A 16,610-nucleotide genomic window follows, 5' to 3' on the forward strand; every position below is an offset into this window, starting at 1 on the left:
TAGGTTTTAAGGTGGCATTATTACTTTTATAACGTGTTGAAATTATACTTTTGATAGAAATTGAAATCACAGTGTGAATAAATTGGCTACTTTACGTTGCCGATTTCAGAGAAATATGACAAATGCATAACTGAGATTCTGGACTGCTACACTTAGGTATAGGGTCAAAACTCCATCCTCTCTGTTCAAAGTCTAAATTATTTTGGTGAGCTGATACGAAATGTGACTCCTTTTAACACTCCCTTTACTTCTTTTCCTTCTAAAATATCCTACATCCCTGTTATGAATCATGACTAAGGGGAAAAAAAAAACTCTATTACCAGCCATATGTGATTTCCCCAGATGGATCTTAGCTGTTCTCCAAACATGCCAGTATACATGTACTTTAGATAATATCAGCCAGGTCAGCTGAAATCTCATATTTAAGCTGGTAAAGCTAAGATGTGTGATTTTGCTGGGGGGAAGTTATGGAATGCTAACATGAGTTGGTGAGATTTAGTAACAGCAGAAGAATTAGAAAGAGTTACTGGAGGGCTTCTCTACTCACTCACTTCTGGTAGTGATTCCCTGATTGCAATAGTGTCTTCATTTTTTTACTGTCAGATCTGTTTCTCCTGCCTTTCTGTAGGCAATTTTCTTTTGTTCCTAGGTGAATAGCTTTTCTTCAGTTAAATCTGTCTTGAACACTAACTTGTCTATAAAAGCTTAACAATTAAAGCAATTAAAATTATTAATTTAGAATCCATATGCAAAATCTGCCTGTTTTCAGACTGTGCAGTTCCAAAAGGACAGACTCTCTCCAGCCGATATCTGTGGTGAATATGTTAACAGCACTTAAAACATTTGTATTTCATGATAAAACAACTCAGTTCCCCAACTGTTCTGAAGGATAGCTTAGGGGTTACCTGCAGTTCCTAGCTTTTCTCATTAAGGAAAACTCATTTTTTTTACATTGCCAATTTTCCTGACTCCACTGGCTGACAGGTATTTTTACCAAGAGAAGACACTTTCCAATACCTCTGTCTCTAGACAGAATTGCCTATTGTCTCTTTTCAATCACTTCTGTAGACTTTTCTTCTGCTTTCTGTATCTTTAATTAGCATTAAAGTTGTCATTTAATCAGTCATGCATGTACATCCATGTTGCAGACATACTCTGCTATACAAAATAAACAGTATTACGCTTTACCTTTCAATTACCATTTCTATTAAGAACACAAATATCATCCTTTGTGTTGTGAACACAAAATGTGGAACAGAGTAGAATCATCAGTCCAGGGATTTATGGTGGAATAAGCTTGAATAAAGATAAAAGGGAGAAAATCCTGGTCCTTAAAGTCTCTGCCTTAGTCCCTGTCTCTAAAGAAGTGGAAAGTAATGCAGTCATATTTCAAGATTTGGTTAGCTAATGTCTGTAGAGATGAAAAAGCCTAACAGTGAATAGCAAGCCTAAGATCTGTAGCAAGTTACTTCTAGATTGTCCTTAACACATTAGAATTTTAACTACTTGTTACTTTAGTTTTTGTTGCAACTCAACAATCTTTCTGCCACTACTTATCAAAAGTAAATATGGAGTTATTGTTCCAAATATAGATGCATCACTACAGTAAAATGTTCTGTTGGCCTAATACAAGACTCTGTAATACTGTCTTTTTCTAAAGAGCTCTTATCCAGTTGAAAAGTTTACCTTACCGTATCAGTAATTTTTGTTTAGAGATATTTTAACTTTTTGTTCCCAATGGAAGCCAATTAGAAAAATGAGGGCAAGAGGTTAAACACACATCTGGTCTCCCTGTTTAACACAGAGGTTTATTTTTGCATGTTGGTAACGATAATTTAGAAGTGGGGGCACAACGGAAAAGAAAAATTAATACTTGTATATTTTTCTGTTATGAAAATTGCAGCCTCCATTTCTCATTTGACATATTAAATAGCTCTGCCATAAAACCCTGTATTTTCAATTTTGTGTTCAATTGTTGGAGCCAAGAAAACGAGGTGAAGAAATAAGACAGATCTTACTTGGACTGACACTGTTCAAAAAGTAGGCTATGGCAAGCATGGCTCTCATTATATTTAAGTGAATTAGTCTGCTTCCTTTAAAAAAGGACAGAGGGGTAAAAAAGGAGAGATTAACAAGCCACCAAGGGCCTGCTGTAAGATTTTGACACTTTTAGTGGCTTGTGACATATGACTTGTGAGTATCAGCTCTCCTTCTAATTCAGAAAAAAAAATCTACCATTTGGATAAGGAATGGAAAAAAAAAAAAAAAGAGCAATAGCAAAAACCTCCGCTACAAGGTTGTGTTAACCAGGATTCATTAGCAAGGTATTTATTGGAACAGAAGAATGAGATAAGTTCTTTAACTGACCAAACTCTGAAATTATTATTAGGTATCTAGAAGTCTCTAACATCTGGCATCCTTTGCTAGGTAAAGTATATGCTATGGTCCTCCTGAAGACATTAATCTAGTGTGTCCAAATACTGCAATAATAACACAGATTTCTACTTATTCTCAAGATATTTCGCATCATGAGAGATTTTACATCATAAACACGATACAGTGAGCTCTCAGAGGTTCTTAGAGCAATAGCTGCACAAGGGTTAAACCTGAAAAATCTAAGTATGCTCCTCAGTAAGGGTCCTTAGAGATTCTTTGGAAATTTCGTCTTATGCAGTTGCATCATCATGCAACCTACTCTTGCATAGTTGGCTGGATGGCCACAGTTGGCTAGATGGCTGCACTCAGAGAGTGGTGGTCAACGGCTCAATGTCCATGTGGAGACCGGTCACAAGTGGTGTCCCTCAGTGGTCCGTGCTGGGCCCGGCCCTGTTCAACATCTTTGTCGGCGACATGGACAGCGGGATAGAGTGCACCCTCAGCAAGTTCGCCGATGACACCAAGCTGTGTGGTGCCGTCAACATGCTGGAAGGGAGGGATGCCATCCAGAGGGACCTTGACAGGCTGGAGAGGTGGGCCCGTGCCAACCTCATGAAGTTCAACCAGGCCAAGTGCAAGGTCCTGCATGTGGGTCAGGGAAATCCCAGGCACAAATACAGGCTGGGCGGGGAATGGATTGAGAGCAGCCCTGAGGAGAAGGACTTGGGAGTGCTGGTGGATGAGAAGCTTAACATGAGCAGGCAATGCGCCCTTGCAGCCCAGAAGGCCAACCGCATCCTGGGCTGCATCAAGAGGAGTGTGGCCAGCAGGTCAAGGGAGGTGATTCTGCCCCTCTACTCTGCCCTGGTGAGACCCCACCTGGAGTACTGTGTCCAGTTCTGGAGCCCCCAGCACAAGAAGGACATGGACCAGTTGGAGAAGGTCCAGAGGAGGGCCATGAAGATGATAAAAGGGCTGGAGCACCTCTCTTATGAGGACAGGCTGAGAGAGTTGGGGCTGTTCAGCCTGGAGAAGAGGAGGCTCCGGGGAGACCTGATAGCGGTCTTCCAGTACCTCAAGGGGGCCTACAAGAAAAATGGGGATAGGCTGTTTAGTAGGGCCTGTTGCGATAGGACGAGAGGTAATGGTTTTAAAATAGAGGGGGGTAGATTTAGATTGGAAATTAGGAAAAAATTTTTTATTATGCGGGTTATAGAACACTGGCAGAGGTTGCCCAGAAAGGTGGTGGAGGCCCCATCTCTGGAAGCGTTCAAGGCCAGGCTGGATGAGGCTCTGAGCGACCTGATCTAGTTGGGGATGTCCCTGCTCCTTGCAGGGGGTTTGGACTAGATGACCTTTGAAGGCCCCTTCCAACCCTAACCATTCTACGATTCTATGATTCTATGATTATCTGCATGCCTCTGCGTGCAGCAGGAGTTTTACATGTAGAACTTCCATAGCTTGACACAGAAAACACATCTATAAATGATAAACTTATGTACATATTTAACACTGGCTACTGTGAAAACCAGAAAGATTCTGGAACTATCATTAAAAATATTGAGTTGACAAAACAACAATATGACTATTAGAAAATGTCAGACTGAAGTTTACTCAAACAGCAAAATTATGTTCCCATCCCCATTATGGACTTAATGATATTTGTCTGGTAAGCTCAGCTATGAATTCTTGTATTAAGACAAGGTAACAGAAAGTGGTTAGATGGTTTTATGTACTGGTTTTCCTGCTCATCATTACAAATATTTCTGGAGTCTTCACTGGTGTGTCATCACAGGTATTCATACCCCCTACATCTGTAGCTTCCTGTTTAAGGATTTTAAACTGTGATTAAGGTTTGGAGGTCCCTGGATAAGACAGCTAACACCTCCTGGCAATTTTTTTTTTTTTAGCATTACTGAATTTAATAGTTCAGATAGCACTAAAGGTCTTCCTGAATATAAGCACTGTGGTTTGCTTTCTTTAAAATTTCATTTTGGACACAGGAGTTACTGTAATTCAGTCTGTACTGAAAAGCAACATTGGTCTTTGTTATGCCCTGAGTACAGTTGAAAGCAAAAAGGTTACGTCTTGCTGACCTTTATGGTCTACTGTGTATATTTACAAAATCAGCAAAACCAAAAAGGGAAGAGTTCCGCAGGAAAATTATTAAAGATATTTTACAATAGTGTTTGCCTCCTAATCCTCATCTTTGTAAAATGCTTCCTGTTTCATAAGCAGGATCAGCTGCAAGCACAGTCCACAAATGCATGTGTGGCACAACTGAAGGAATAAAGCAAGCATGGTGAATTTTGAGCAAATCTGGATAATGCTTTGAGGAATTATTTGGTGTGTGGTCTGAGACAAGAAGCCACAGAGAGGCGGAAGTTAATCTTATGTACTCCCCATCTGCAGATACGTCTTTTTGAGAGCAGACTGCAGCAGGAGACACAGAAGAAATGACCAAGAGACCAGATTAATACCACATGAGCCAAGTGTCAGCCTTATTATATGTGTTTTCACTGAAGTTGAAAAGAGTTTAACTTGGATGGCTGTCATTTCAAACAGAAGTTGTGACATGTAAAAGTAACTGTAATAAATTAAACTGAAACAATAATGTCTGTGACACTAAAGGGGAAGTATCAATAATTGAAAAAAGGTAGGAAAAGAAATAAAAACCAAACAAATAATTCCAGTCACTTAACTCCAATGCATAGATAGCATTTCAGGGAAATTAAGGCAGTCTCAAAAATATACGATAGGGTCAAATACAATAAATATGATGTGGAGATCATGCTCAAATTTCTTTGACTGATAGGCCTGACAGTAAAGAGAGTGAAATCACAATTATATTTTAACTGTTTAATAATGGAAATTATACAGATCCTTGAGCTGAGGCACCCTAATGTTCATACCTTCAAAGCAAAATAAATTTTTACACTGCTCATGACTGTAATGTTCATGCAGCACAACCAGATCTAAGACCTCCAGCTTGACAGAAGAACAGATGAAATTTGTGCCTACACTTTGGTTAGAAGCTATTTTTTTTTTTTCTGGGGAATCTTAAGTTTTTTCTGGTTAAAAGACAAACACCTAAGTCTGCTAGAGTTAAGAAGTAGCCTATTCTTTCCTGTTCTATAAGAGGACAAAACCACCCTTGCTATTCCTTATACCCAAACCTTTCTGTAAGAACAGAATGATTACTCTCTGGGTGGGCTTTTTTTTTTCCCTGGCACTCATCACAGTGTTATCAGTGTGTTTCACAAATAATTTGTTTTCATAACACCCTCGCTCATGTAGGAAGTACTACTGTCCTCATTTTATAAGCAGCAAAGAGCCAAAGAGCAATTAGAGTCAAATACATTTATAAATTTTGGGATACAATGGATAACAAATACGCATAGTACCTGATATTTCATTACACCTAATGCTTTATAGCACTCCCTATACTTAAAGTTTAGCTCCCGCAGACTATCCTTGTGTCAAATTGTTCAGTTTTCTTCATCTGTGTTGCTTGACCTTCAGCAGGAGGAGCAGGAGAAACTCAGAAGAGTCCTGCAGCTCCCTTTATGCCCAGGGTATCTTCACAGCACACGATGAAGGATGTGAGCCTTTAGTTTTCCACAATCCTACATCATTATTCCAGCCTTTATGCATTTCAGTCTTGTTTTATTAAAAAAAAATCATGGTCATTAAGACATGGTCAATAAAAAAAACCCCAGGAACTCTTCTACTAAGAAAGCTGGTGTTGGACCTTTTCTTTCTTCAACCAATTTAGTTGCAACCTTGACAGAGAAGCTGTTCTGTGAGGTATGCCATCAGCAGAAATGGATTTCCTGGTCCAAAGCCCTGTAGCAAGGTATTTAGATACAGTGGTGCCTTAGCCCAGTCCTTTGGCCAAATTACCTACTGCTGACCCAGCTACTCAGTAAGGGTATCACAAAAAGCACAGGTATCTTTTACAGGAAGAGGTTATCTTTTCAGCATCTGAAGAGCCAGCTGAGAAACCAGGCGTAGACCATGAGGTGGGATAACAAAAATGTGGCCACAGGTCAGATCATATGGGTAGCTCTAGACTCTTTCTGCTGCTTCTTTTCATGTTATCATTAGTTTTGCAGTTACAAATCCTCGGTGAGCACACAATTTCTGTATTTCAGCCACTAGCACTACTGGTTTGACAAAGGAGAGGTGTCCTGTTATCAGACCATGGGCACTGCTTTCCTTCCCCTGAGACAAGGAAGGAGGACACAGTGAAGTCAGCTAAGGTTACAGTTCAGGGGGAGTTTTTCATTAGCTTGCTTGCCTCCAAGGGACAGGTGCCACAGGTACCGAGATACTTCATGTGGATAAGGTAGGTACTTCCAGATTGACATGGTTTACAATTTTTGTGTTTACCTCCAGGGAAACCATAGGGAAAAAATTAATATCTGGAAAATACACAGAGATCAAACTTCGTTCTGATAAAGTGAAAAGACTGTTCCAGTGAACACCAGGAGCTCTAGCATGTCCTAAAATGTCAGAAAAATGTATGAAAAGAAGGCACTAAGACTGCAGTCTTATAAAAGCCACTTTGTATTAAATACAGTCATCTCTTATCCTATTCTAGAGCTCACTGTAGTAACAAACAGCTACTGAATATAGGAACTTGTAAGTATGCAACTACTTCAAATCTTAAAGATAAGCTTACAAAATATGACATACTTGATAACACTAAACATATCAGTCATAAAAGTACCCTATTCCAACCTCAAAAGATTAAAACACTTAGAAGTTTAGGATATCTTGATGTCCTTCATGTGTGTTTCTCATAACAAATATAGTGGATAGTACTAGCATAGTGAAAAACTGAAGAAAAACTAACCAAGCAAAAACTCAGCTTTTTTTTTTTCTTTAACACAGGTTTGCTTGTGGCTCCTGTAAATATCTTATTACTTCCAAGGGCAAGTTTGCCCACCTTTCTGCTTGCAAGTAGTCCAGACTTTGACATTAGGAATTAAGCAGTTTATTAATCCTCTTGAAGAGGCTAATGTGAAGAAAAGAATCCCAGAGTATGTACCAAATAGTACCTAGTATCTATAGAATAGAGTCAGAGAAGACTCTAAGAAATTGGGAGTGGGAAGAGTATATATATCCCCATGCTGATTACATGTTTTGAGAGAAATTCAGCAGGTACCTTAATGGCTTTATAGTTTCAGGCTGTGAGCAAACTGATGATGCAGTGAGATGAGACAGGACAATTCGACTTCACTGATGGTTCACAGCTGCCAAAAAGGGTAAGCCACTCTCCCCACTTCTCTCCCACTCATGACATATGCTGCCCCTATTTCTTTCTTGTCATCCTTTCTAGGGTTGCTCTGGCACTCGTCACACTTCCCATCCCTTTCCTCTATTGCGGGCACAATATCATTGATTTATACTCAGCGTCCACTTAGCACCATGCCTTAATTCCAATTAAACAACATCCTGAATGTTTCCAAAATGCTTCAGTGTTCCCTCCCCAACTCCCCACCACACTGACTACAGCTGCACAGATGTGCATCAGGAACCTGAAAGAAAACTCACATTTCCTTTATTTCTATGCAATGTTTGAACCTCTAATATCAGAGGCAGAAGAAGGAAGGGCAAACCAGGCCCCACATTTTCACTTCTGATCCCCATGTAGGAAGAGGAGTCAGGAACTGCAAAAAACCAACTAAGTTTATTGTCCTTCACATATGTTTTCCACCATGAAAGGAGTAGACATCATATTGTTTTACTAAATCAAGGTTTATGAAAGATCTCATCTTTTTTTTTAATATAAAATTCATGAGCATTCATGTTTCTATTATCCGTAGCCTTTTTCTCTCTTGCACAACACAAGAAATTATGGAAGAGGGGAGGGAGAAAAGGAATGAAACTTTTTTTGTGTGGTTTCAACATTTCCTTTTTCTTGAAAGTCAGCTTTGATGCGTGTGAAAATTCCTCTTTAACTGTAGAAGATATACACTACTGACAGATTATTTAGAGGTAGATGTGAAAGGGGACAGGCTAATAATTCTTTAGGCTAACTATAAAATAGGGGAATGCTTTACAGCTGACATTGTGAGTATATCAACCCAGTAATTGGATGCACGTGTTAGTAGCAGTAAAAAGGCACTGTCCAGTTGTCCACCTTACATGGGAATCTACTTTGAGTGTATTCTCTGATTTACTGTTGCAATTAGAACTGAATGTTCAAAGAAAGAACACAAGTGACCTAATTTAAAAGCAAAGAGTGCCTTTAAAGCCATTATTTAGCGTGTGACCTAGCTCACTTGTACCCATTTTGTTTCCCTTTCATTTGATGCACTGTACTCATGAAGTAACATAGTCAGTTTTAATAATCCAGTCAGCTAATGAATTCAGTTTTAACATCTATTCAGTGATTAAAGATCAAGCCACTTCCTCCTCACTTCTACCCTTGAAGACTTTAATTTTCTTCATGGCTGATTTTTCAAAACTTCATATAACAGTGTTTCCTGTCTCCTTTCTACTATGTTGTAACTAGCAGAGATGTTTTACAACACATTAGCACTTAAACAGAAGCAATTAATACAGCTAGGGAAGAATTTTTCTAGTTAACAGAACTAATGGTTGCAAATACCATTTCTGCCTTCAAAGCATCTGAGCAATGAAAAGCTGCAAGATATAAAAATACTGCATCAAAATAAGTAGTTGAAGTAAAAGAAGGAGAACCTGTTTGATAAGTACATACAGTTAGCGTAGTGGTACTAGTATGCCTACCACCCGAGAAACGCAAGTATGCTAACATTAACAGAACGCATCCTCCATTTCTGATCTGATAATTTGGTTTTCATAGCCCAAAGCAAGCAAAGGTTACTTTTCCATGCAGGCTCATTAAGCTGACATTGGTTGTTAATGCTGGTAATCATTCAAACTCTTTGTGCTGTTCAAAGTGGCAAAGAGATTATTAGATGATAAACCCCAAAATATTAGGATAAGGTAGGTAGTTCAGTGTCTTACGGTGACTGCAAGCAATAGCAGCAACTGTTCAAAATGTGCGAATTGAAAATTCAACTTAGTGCTATTTTGGGGAAGACGGGAGTGTAAGAGCTTGATTCGGAAAGCTGTTTAGAAAATTGAGCAAACAAACAAGCAAAAACAGGTCAGGAAGGGAGCGTTATAACAAAACACAAACTGATGGAATAATTTCTCTGCTTTGCTGACACTATTTCTATCATCCCAAATATTAAGTTTAAGAATAGAAATACAGTATTGTTTAGAAAGATTTTTTTTTTCCTATTTAGAACCTTCCTTGTGCAATTATATCATGTACTCAGAGGAAAAGTCAGGAATCCACCGTGACAGGAGATGTTGCCCTATGTTCATACATGTGCCTGCTATTTTTAACTTAAGACACACAGGTTAACAAGATTTGCTCACAGATGGGTTTTTCCTTTTCCAAAATGAAAGGCTCTGCAAATAAATGAAAACTCCCCTATTGCAGGATCTGATCTGACTCCCATTTGAAGTGAAAAGGCCCCTATTCACACACACAGCTCAAAGACATCTGAAAGTCATCTTAAAATGCCAGTTTAAAATGCCTTATTTCAAAACAGAGGATCTTATCCTACAAGTGAATGCATCCAAGATGTTTCAGAAGTGTAAGCACATTCTGTAGTGCTCACTCAGCTAACGCCATCTTCAAGTGAAGCTTTGACTAAGCTCCTACCTGAGAGCCCTTCCATTAAAACAGCAGCACGGCATCTATGAGCCTGCATGCCCCTTCGTTTCTTTCTTCTGAGGTTTTAAGAAGAACAAACTTCCAATTGCCCCTAAATCTTTTTTTTTTTCCTTCCCCCCCCCCCCGCCCCCCAAGTGGCTATAACTTAGATTTATGAAGACAAAATGACTTCTTACAACTGTATATTTTGAACAGATTTATGACAGGGCTACAGTATCTGCATGGAGGGTCCACAAGGCAGGAATGCAGTAAGGGTAACAGGAGAGTGTCATGTAGACATTAACTAGTACAATTCTTTCCACATTCATAAATCCTAAGTGCCTAAGGTTGTATACTGCTGGTTATAAATTATGTAACTGAGTTCTGCATAGGAGGGGGAAAAAAAAGACTTAAAGTGAGAAATTATCTTCATAAGAACTTGTACATTTCACATCAAACCACCTAAGTTTAAAATTACTTCACCAAACCAGTATTATTTTGTATTTTAAGTCTTTTTGACTGGTAAAAAAATAAATCAGATCTTTATGGAGAGTAAAACAACAAAACACATACACCTGCAAATCAGTCTTCCGAAAAACAGAGAAAAGTTCTTATATTAGTTTGCAAACACCAGCTCACGAGGAGTCAATAAACCAAAACACCTACCTTAAAAAAGGTTCAGTAGCAAAAGAACGTATACCAACTCTTCTAATCTAGTTTAAGCTTTACAGCTGAGGTTAAGGTACGTATCAAGCTTTATGATTTTATTACACCTAAGGTATAATTAAAAAACTGAGTATCAAACTGAGTATACTTAATCAAAACACATTTAATGCAATTTTTATATAGCATTATATAGGTGTATATAACCCAATATATACTACAAATCTGTATGTATACATCCACGCACTTAAAACCCTCAGTGGTAACATGCAGCATTTCTAGCAATTAGAGTGGTTGTTTACGATCTTTCGGGCCTCAGAAATGAGGCTCAAAACTTTCTTGCTGTTAGTCACTATGTTGCTAATCTGATCCGTACTAACTAAAGCAAAACTAAAGACTATCAGGGACTTCAGCAGAACCTAAAGCTGTGTATAAAAAATAATTGCATGTGCAGGGGAAAAGCCTGGAACAGGGTAGCTTGTGAGTAGCTAGTTATTTCACGCTGGCTCCTCCAGTGAACACTCTTACTCCGCAATTGCAGTGCCTTTGCACTGTTCGGGTTAGTCCACTCTGGATGCTCAGAAGGCCAATTAATAGCCTCTCGGCTGGTGTGAGCCCTCGCAGCCCTGCTGGAGCTGAAGGAGCTGACAGAGCGGGGATCCAGCCCCTCCTTGTCCCCCCTCCCCGCCCAGAGGTGACAGCAGGCAGTGGCTGTGCCGCCATCTACCGTAGGTTTCGCATAGCACTGCTTGGTCCAAAGCCCGCAGGAATCGCTCCCGCAGCTATTCCCACCGATGCCCGGGCTCAGTGACACGGACTCCCATCCCTAAACACGTACCTACATAATGGCCTGATTCCGCAGTCCTTGCTCAGGCAGAACTCCCTCCACAGGCTGTAGGTTAGCTGCTGCTAATTAAGCATCATATAGTGCAACTGTTCTTCAGATATCAAGATCTGTTCAGTAAATTTGAAGTCTGAGTGCTTCATACTACTATTAACAGTTGCGTTCAAAGTCAATTGTAAATAGTGTAACACTCGAAAGTATGTTCAAGTTCTCGTGAACCAGCTTATCATACATCATGTAGCCCAGTGCATGCCATCCATTAGACACAAAGAGTTTCACTGTCTTCAAGAAAGGTTTCTGGGTGCAAGTAAAGTCAGAATCTGCACACAAACAGTTCTCTCTCAATTTTTATATAGGGCTTAAGCTTCTCTTGGTCATCCCAGATTTCATGTTATAGTGAAGGCTTTTGTTATTGCTGTTTGGAGGCTTTTTTTTTTTTGTTTCGTTTTTCCCCCAACTTGTATTTAAGTCACCAGAAAGCAGTACAGCTCTCCTTATTCATGCATGCAAATGGCTCTATCAAAAACAGGGGCAAGCGACTTCACAGCTGTGGTGCTGCGAGATGAGCTATAGTTGCATTTCGAGGACAAACTTCCAGACATATGGAATAATTAAACAAAACCTTAAAAGGGTCCTACTTCCACCTAGTGACAGACACTTTCGAGCTGTGCCAAATGCTGCTAGTTTCCCCAGCCTCCTGACAGAGCAGTCAGAAGCCACCTCAGTTCCCATTACCCTGTAGGTACAGAAAAGCTGATGGAATAGTTCCAAGCAATCAAGTTGGAAAACATCTGCCAGAGTAAACTTTGATTTAGCACACTCCACACAATATTTATAAAGCAAATCTATGAATTCTGCTTGAGCCATTTAAAGGCTGGAGACCAAATTCTGTTTTCTGAATGTTTATTCTGACTTTCTCCAACTGTTCCTCTTACTTGACAGGGCTTAATTTGCAGCCAGCCATGAAAACTGTTGTCTAATTACACAACGTATCACAGTCTTACAGCCCTACAGATAAGGCTTTACTGCAGCACAAACGGAGTTTAAACATGAGCATATGAGAAAAAAAAAATTAAGCCTCCAAATTAGAATATTTCCAAGTCTTGTGTGTCAACAGTCACTTGTTTAAGAAAGCATGGTGTTGTGAGAGGAACTTATATTAGAGATTAAATAGCCTTTAATGTTGAACAGGCTACAATTTAGTGGGCTGGCTGGCTAGCCCTTTGTTGGCAGAAATCTATTCACATGGGATTAAGTATTTTAGACTATCTTAAAGATACCATATATTTGCATGGAATCAGTCCAGCTGGGGATTACAGCAGCATTATGATGGCACAGCTACACCTGAGGTTATGAAAAGCATAAATTTTATGAACCATTTGCAACATTTTGCTATCCAGACACCCTTGAAATAAAGGCAGAGTAAATAAATTCTTAAATGGTCTCAGATTATGTACTTTTACAGAAAACACCATTTAACACTGCAAATTATAATGACTGTTAAAGAAGAATACACAACTGTTTGACTTTTGCTTACAAGATCCTAATTTTGTATTTGAAGATGTACATTAGATCTGACTTTGTGATGGAAGTGCGGTTAGCAAGTTGCAAGTTTTAAGATAATGGGAGTCCTTTCTTTACTGCACATAAAATTGAGGAACAGGATACAAGTATGTAAAATAAAGACGTTGTTTTGCTTTTTTTATGAAACAAATAACGTTTCTCCTTTCTTCAGTAGCTACTCTGCAGATGTGACAATAACCATGACATCACCAAGAATGCCAATTCTCTTTCTGACACATTGACTGGAAAATTAGGAAAAAAAGAATCACACCCTGTAGTTGTTGGGGGTTGTTCTTGCATGTAGACTGAAGGAGTAGATGGATGTATATGTACATTTCAGTGTATTCTACCTGTTCTTGGAAAATTCTCGCAGATGCTTATGCGTGTGTGCAACTTCAGTCACTGAACAGTTCTAGTGGGACTGCTCAGATGAGTAGTTACTTCTCTGAGCACACTGTTGTCAGACTGGGCTGTTTATAACCTTTTTGGCAGCAATGTTCTACACAGAACTTCTGGTGTTCTCAAGAGATGCACACAAAGCTTTCAGAACCCCATTTTAGAGGAATGATGCTGTCCTCCTCCAGGAACAAGACTAATCTAATACTGAGCTGGGACTTGATTCCATGGAAATTAATCGAAGCAAAGCCTTCATCATAGCTCTGTTTTTCAAGAGTTTGCCTTTCTATGAAATGTAGAAAGGGAGGTGGCAAGATTCAGCTGCTTTGACATCTAAAGCTTTCACAAACATTAAACGCATGATAAAGTATTAGGTTGCAAGGTGGAGCAAGTGAAACAGTGACATATGATACAGCAGCCCTCTCCTCCCTGTTTGTAAGCCTATGTTATGGGTATTTAATAGAAATACAGCTGAATTAACAGTAATGCCTATCATATGGCGTGGCAACCTGCTGGAGTACTCTGCACTTTACACGTTAGCTAACAAGGGATCTACTTGAGTCCGTTTGAGTTGTTTTAATTTAACAGAAGATTTATCCCCAGTTTTATCTGGATTTATGTAAAACAACCCAAGAACCAAAATGCGGTTCTCCAGCAGTGAAGCAAGTCAGAGAATTTCCTCCAACACTTGCATAACAGGGCTTAATTTCTCAGCATGCTACTAGAGTGGGATGCAGTCACTTAAGAGTTACAACGCAATATATTGTGATTTACTACAGTTACTTCAGTTTGAGATTGCACAGGCAGGAAAACCGAATAAAGGTTACATTTCTAGCACTGACAGCCAGAAATACATTACCAGAAGCATGCTGTTACTAAAAGCCTAATTAGTACTACAGCAAAGCTTGAAACTACAGCCATGGAAACAGCCCTATGACTTTTACTTTGAAATATTTAAAAAAAAAAAAAAAAAAAAAAAAAAAAAAGAGAAGAGAGAGAATGAAGTGCGTGTGAGGTCCGCGCGATCCCAGCCCCAGATGTTGGCGGCGGGGCGAGCAGCGGTGCAGCGCCACGGCAAGGAGCGCGGCCGCTTCGCTGGGCACCCCCGCGGCAAAAGGGCGACCCCGGGGGAAAAAAAAAAAACAACCCAAAACAAAACAACAACAAAACCACACAAAAACCCCAAGCCTGTTCCAGGGCCGGGGAGGAGCGAGCGGGGAGCGGACAGCTCAGCTCTGGTGCGGCTGGGGGAGAGGAGCTTGTGTGTGCACGGGGGAAATCGATGCATTGTTTCAATACAGCGCTCTCGTCGAGGCACTGTACTGACAGGGGATAATGATTTTCAGATTCGGGACGCAATGCCCCCCCCCGCCCCGCAACTCCGCGCCACATCCTTACAAATCTTTCTAATTCCCTCTCTGCCCAGCAGAGAAACAGCCCGTGCGCAGCGAAGCCATTTGCAAAACGAACGTAACCGGAGAGAGATGTGCAGGGACGGGCCGGCGGGGAGCGGCGTCCCGGAGAAGCCCACCCCATCCCACCTCAGCCCAGCCCCGCGCCCCCTCCCCGCCGCGGCGTCACCTTCCCCTTCCCTCCCCGGTGAGGGGGCTCGGGCGCCCCGGGCCCAGGGGCTCGGGGGGCTGCGGCGGCCGCTGCCCGGCGGCAGAACGGTACTCACTGAAGGGGCAGTTCTCCTTCTTGGTGCCGCTGACCTTGCCGTTCTTCTCGATCTTGAGAAAGTACTTGTTGTACGAGTAGAGCTTCCTCTTGCGCACGTCTCCTTGGAGGTGATTGTAGCTCCGCACGTGTCTCCCCGCACTGGAAGGAGAGGAGAAGGACGAGGGGAAGGAGGAGGAGGATGATGAAGAAGAAGAGTTGGTGGCCTCCGGGGACAGCACGTCCTGGCCGAGGTCATGGCAGGTGACAGGCACGGAAGACACCAAGAAGAGCAGCAGCAAGCAGCAACAAGGCAGGTGGGAAAAGGCTGAGGCACCATTTGTCAGTATCCATTTGCACATTGTACTGAAACTCTGGGCGCTGGAAAATGTCTTATCGAATGAAACATACTGGAAGGGTAAAACCTGGTAAAAGGCAAGCGGAGAGCCGGTGGTTGCTGCTTCTGGTTAGATCCCTCTGAGCTCTGATCTGGCCTGAAGTAAGTGCACCAACATCCATAACTCAGGGGACAAATCGCCTCAGAAGTTGCTGCCTTTTAATCCTTCGAGTCCTCCCTCAGAAAAAAAAAGAGCTGTTGGGTTGTTTGTTTTTTTTTTTTTTGGGGGGGGGTGTTGCTGTGGTTAATCCTCTTTCCTTTTTCTCTTCCCCACCCCACCCCTCCACATACACACACACTCCCCAACCTGGTTTGAGACTTCCCAGTAGTTATTTTGTTCTCTTCCTCACTCCTTTCTTCACCATCTTAGATGCAGAAAGGTCTGAAAAATAGATGACAGCAAAGTGAACAACAACAAAAATAAATAGTAACCAGCAGAAAGGGGTGCTGGAAGGGATTTTTCACACATACCCCTTTACACACACACACACACACATGCACTCACACTTTGTGGCTTTGCACCTTCTTCTGATCCCCACCCCCTTGCCTTTTTGCAAATCCCAAACCAGTTGCACAACTCGTCCTTTCTCACTGACAACCCCAGAGGAGGCAGTTTCTTTGTTTTGCTTTGAATTCTCCAGAACAGTATTAAAAAAAAAAATCCAGAAAGAAAGAGAGGGAGGGAAAAATCCTAACTTCTCTGCCCCTTCCCTTCCTTTCCCTCCCCCTTTGGTTGTAAACAGGTTGGAAGCTGCAGCCTAAATGTCAGCGATTACAAGTCAGAGGTGGGATGTGCCTCTGGTGGTCAACCCTCATTTGCCGAGGGTCAAGCAGCGGTGGGACATCTGAAACCCTTCTGCGGCGGCAGCGAGCGGTGCCTGCTGCGGAGGGAGCCCCGGGAGCTGCCCTCGCTTCCTCCCGGGCTGCAGCGGCAGCCGCCGCCGCCTTCGGCTCGCTGCTAATTGCTCCTAAAGCCTTCTTCTCCCCGGCCACCAGCACGGCATGGAGACTCGTGC

At 41.3% G+C, this 16,610-nt stretch overlaps 1 protein-coding gene across 1 annotated transcript in view; it reads right to left on the reverse strand.

The window, feature by feature from the left end:
* FGF10 (fibroblast growth factor 10) overlaps window positions 1–16,350 on the reverse strand; it is a 71,594-nt gene extending 55,244 nt beyond the window's left edge. Inside the window, exons 1-3 of the mRNA XM_086770423.1 lie at window positions 16,100–16,350; window positions 15,902–15,976; window positions 15,220–15,772 (exon numbers count right to left, since the gene is read on the reverse strand). Of these exons, the coding sequence (XP_086626549.1) occupies window positions 15,220–15,559 (340 nt within the window). The 5' untranslated portion in view covers window positions 15,560–15,772; window positions 15,902–15,976; window positions 16,100–16,350. The remainder of the gene's footprint in view (window positions 1–15,219; window positions 15,773–15,901; window positions 15,977–16,099) is intronic.
* Window positions 16,351–16,610: the final 260 nt, after the last annotated feature.

The sequence above is a fragment of the Chlamydotis macqueenii genome, chromosome Z (assembly GCF_036417535.1).
Source record: "Chlamydotis macqueenii isolate bChlMac1 chromosome Z, bChlMac1.mat, whole genome shotgun sequence".
NCBI classification, from domain to species: Eukaryota; Metazoa; Chordata; class Aves; order Otidiformes; family Otididae; genus Chlamydotis; species Chlamydotis macqueenii.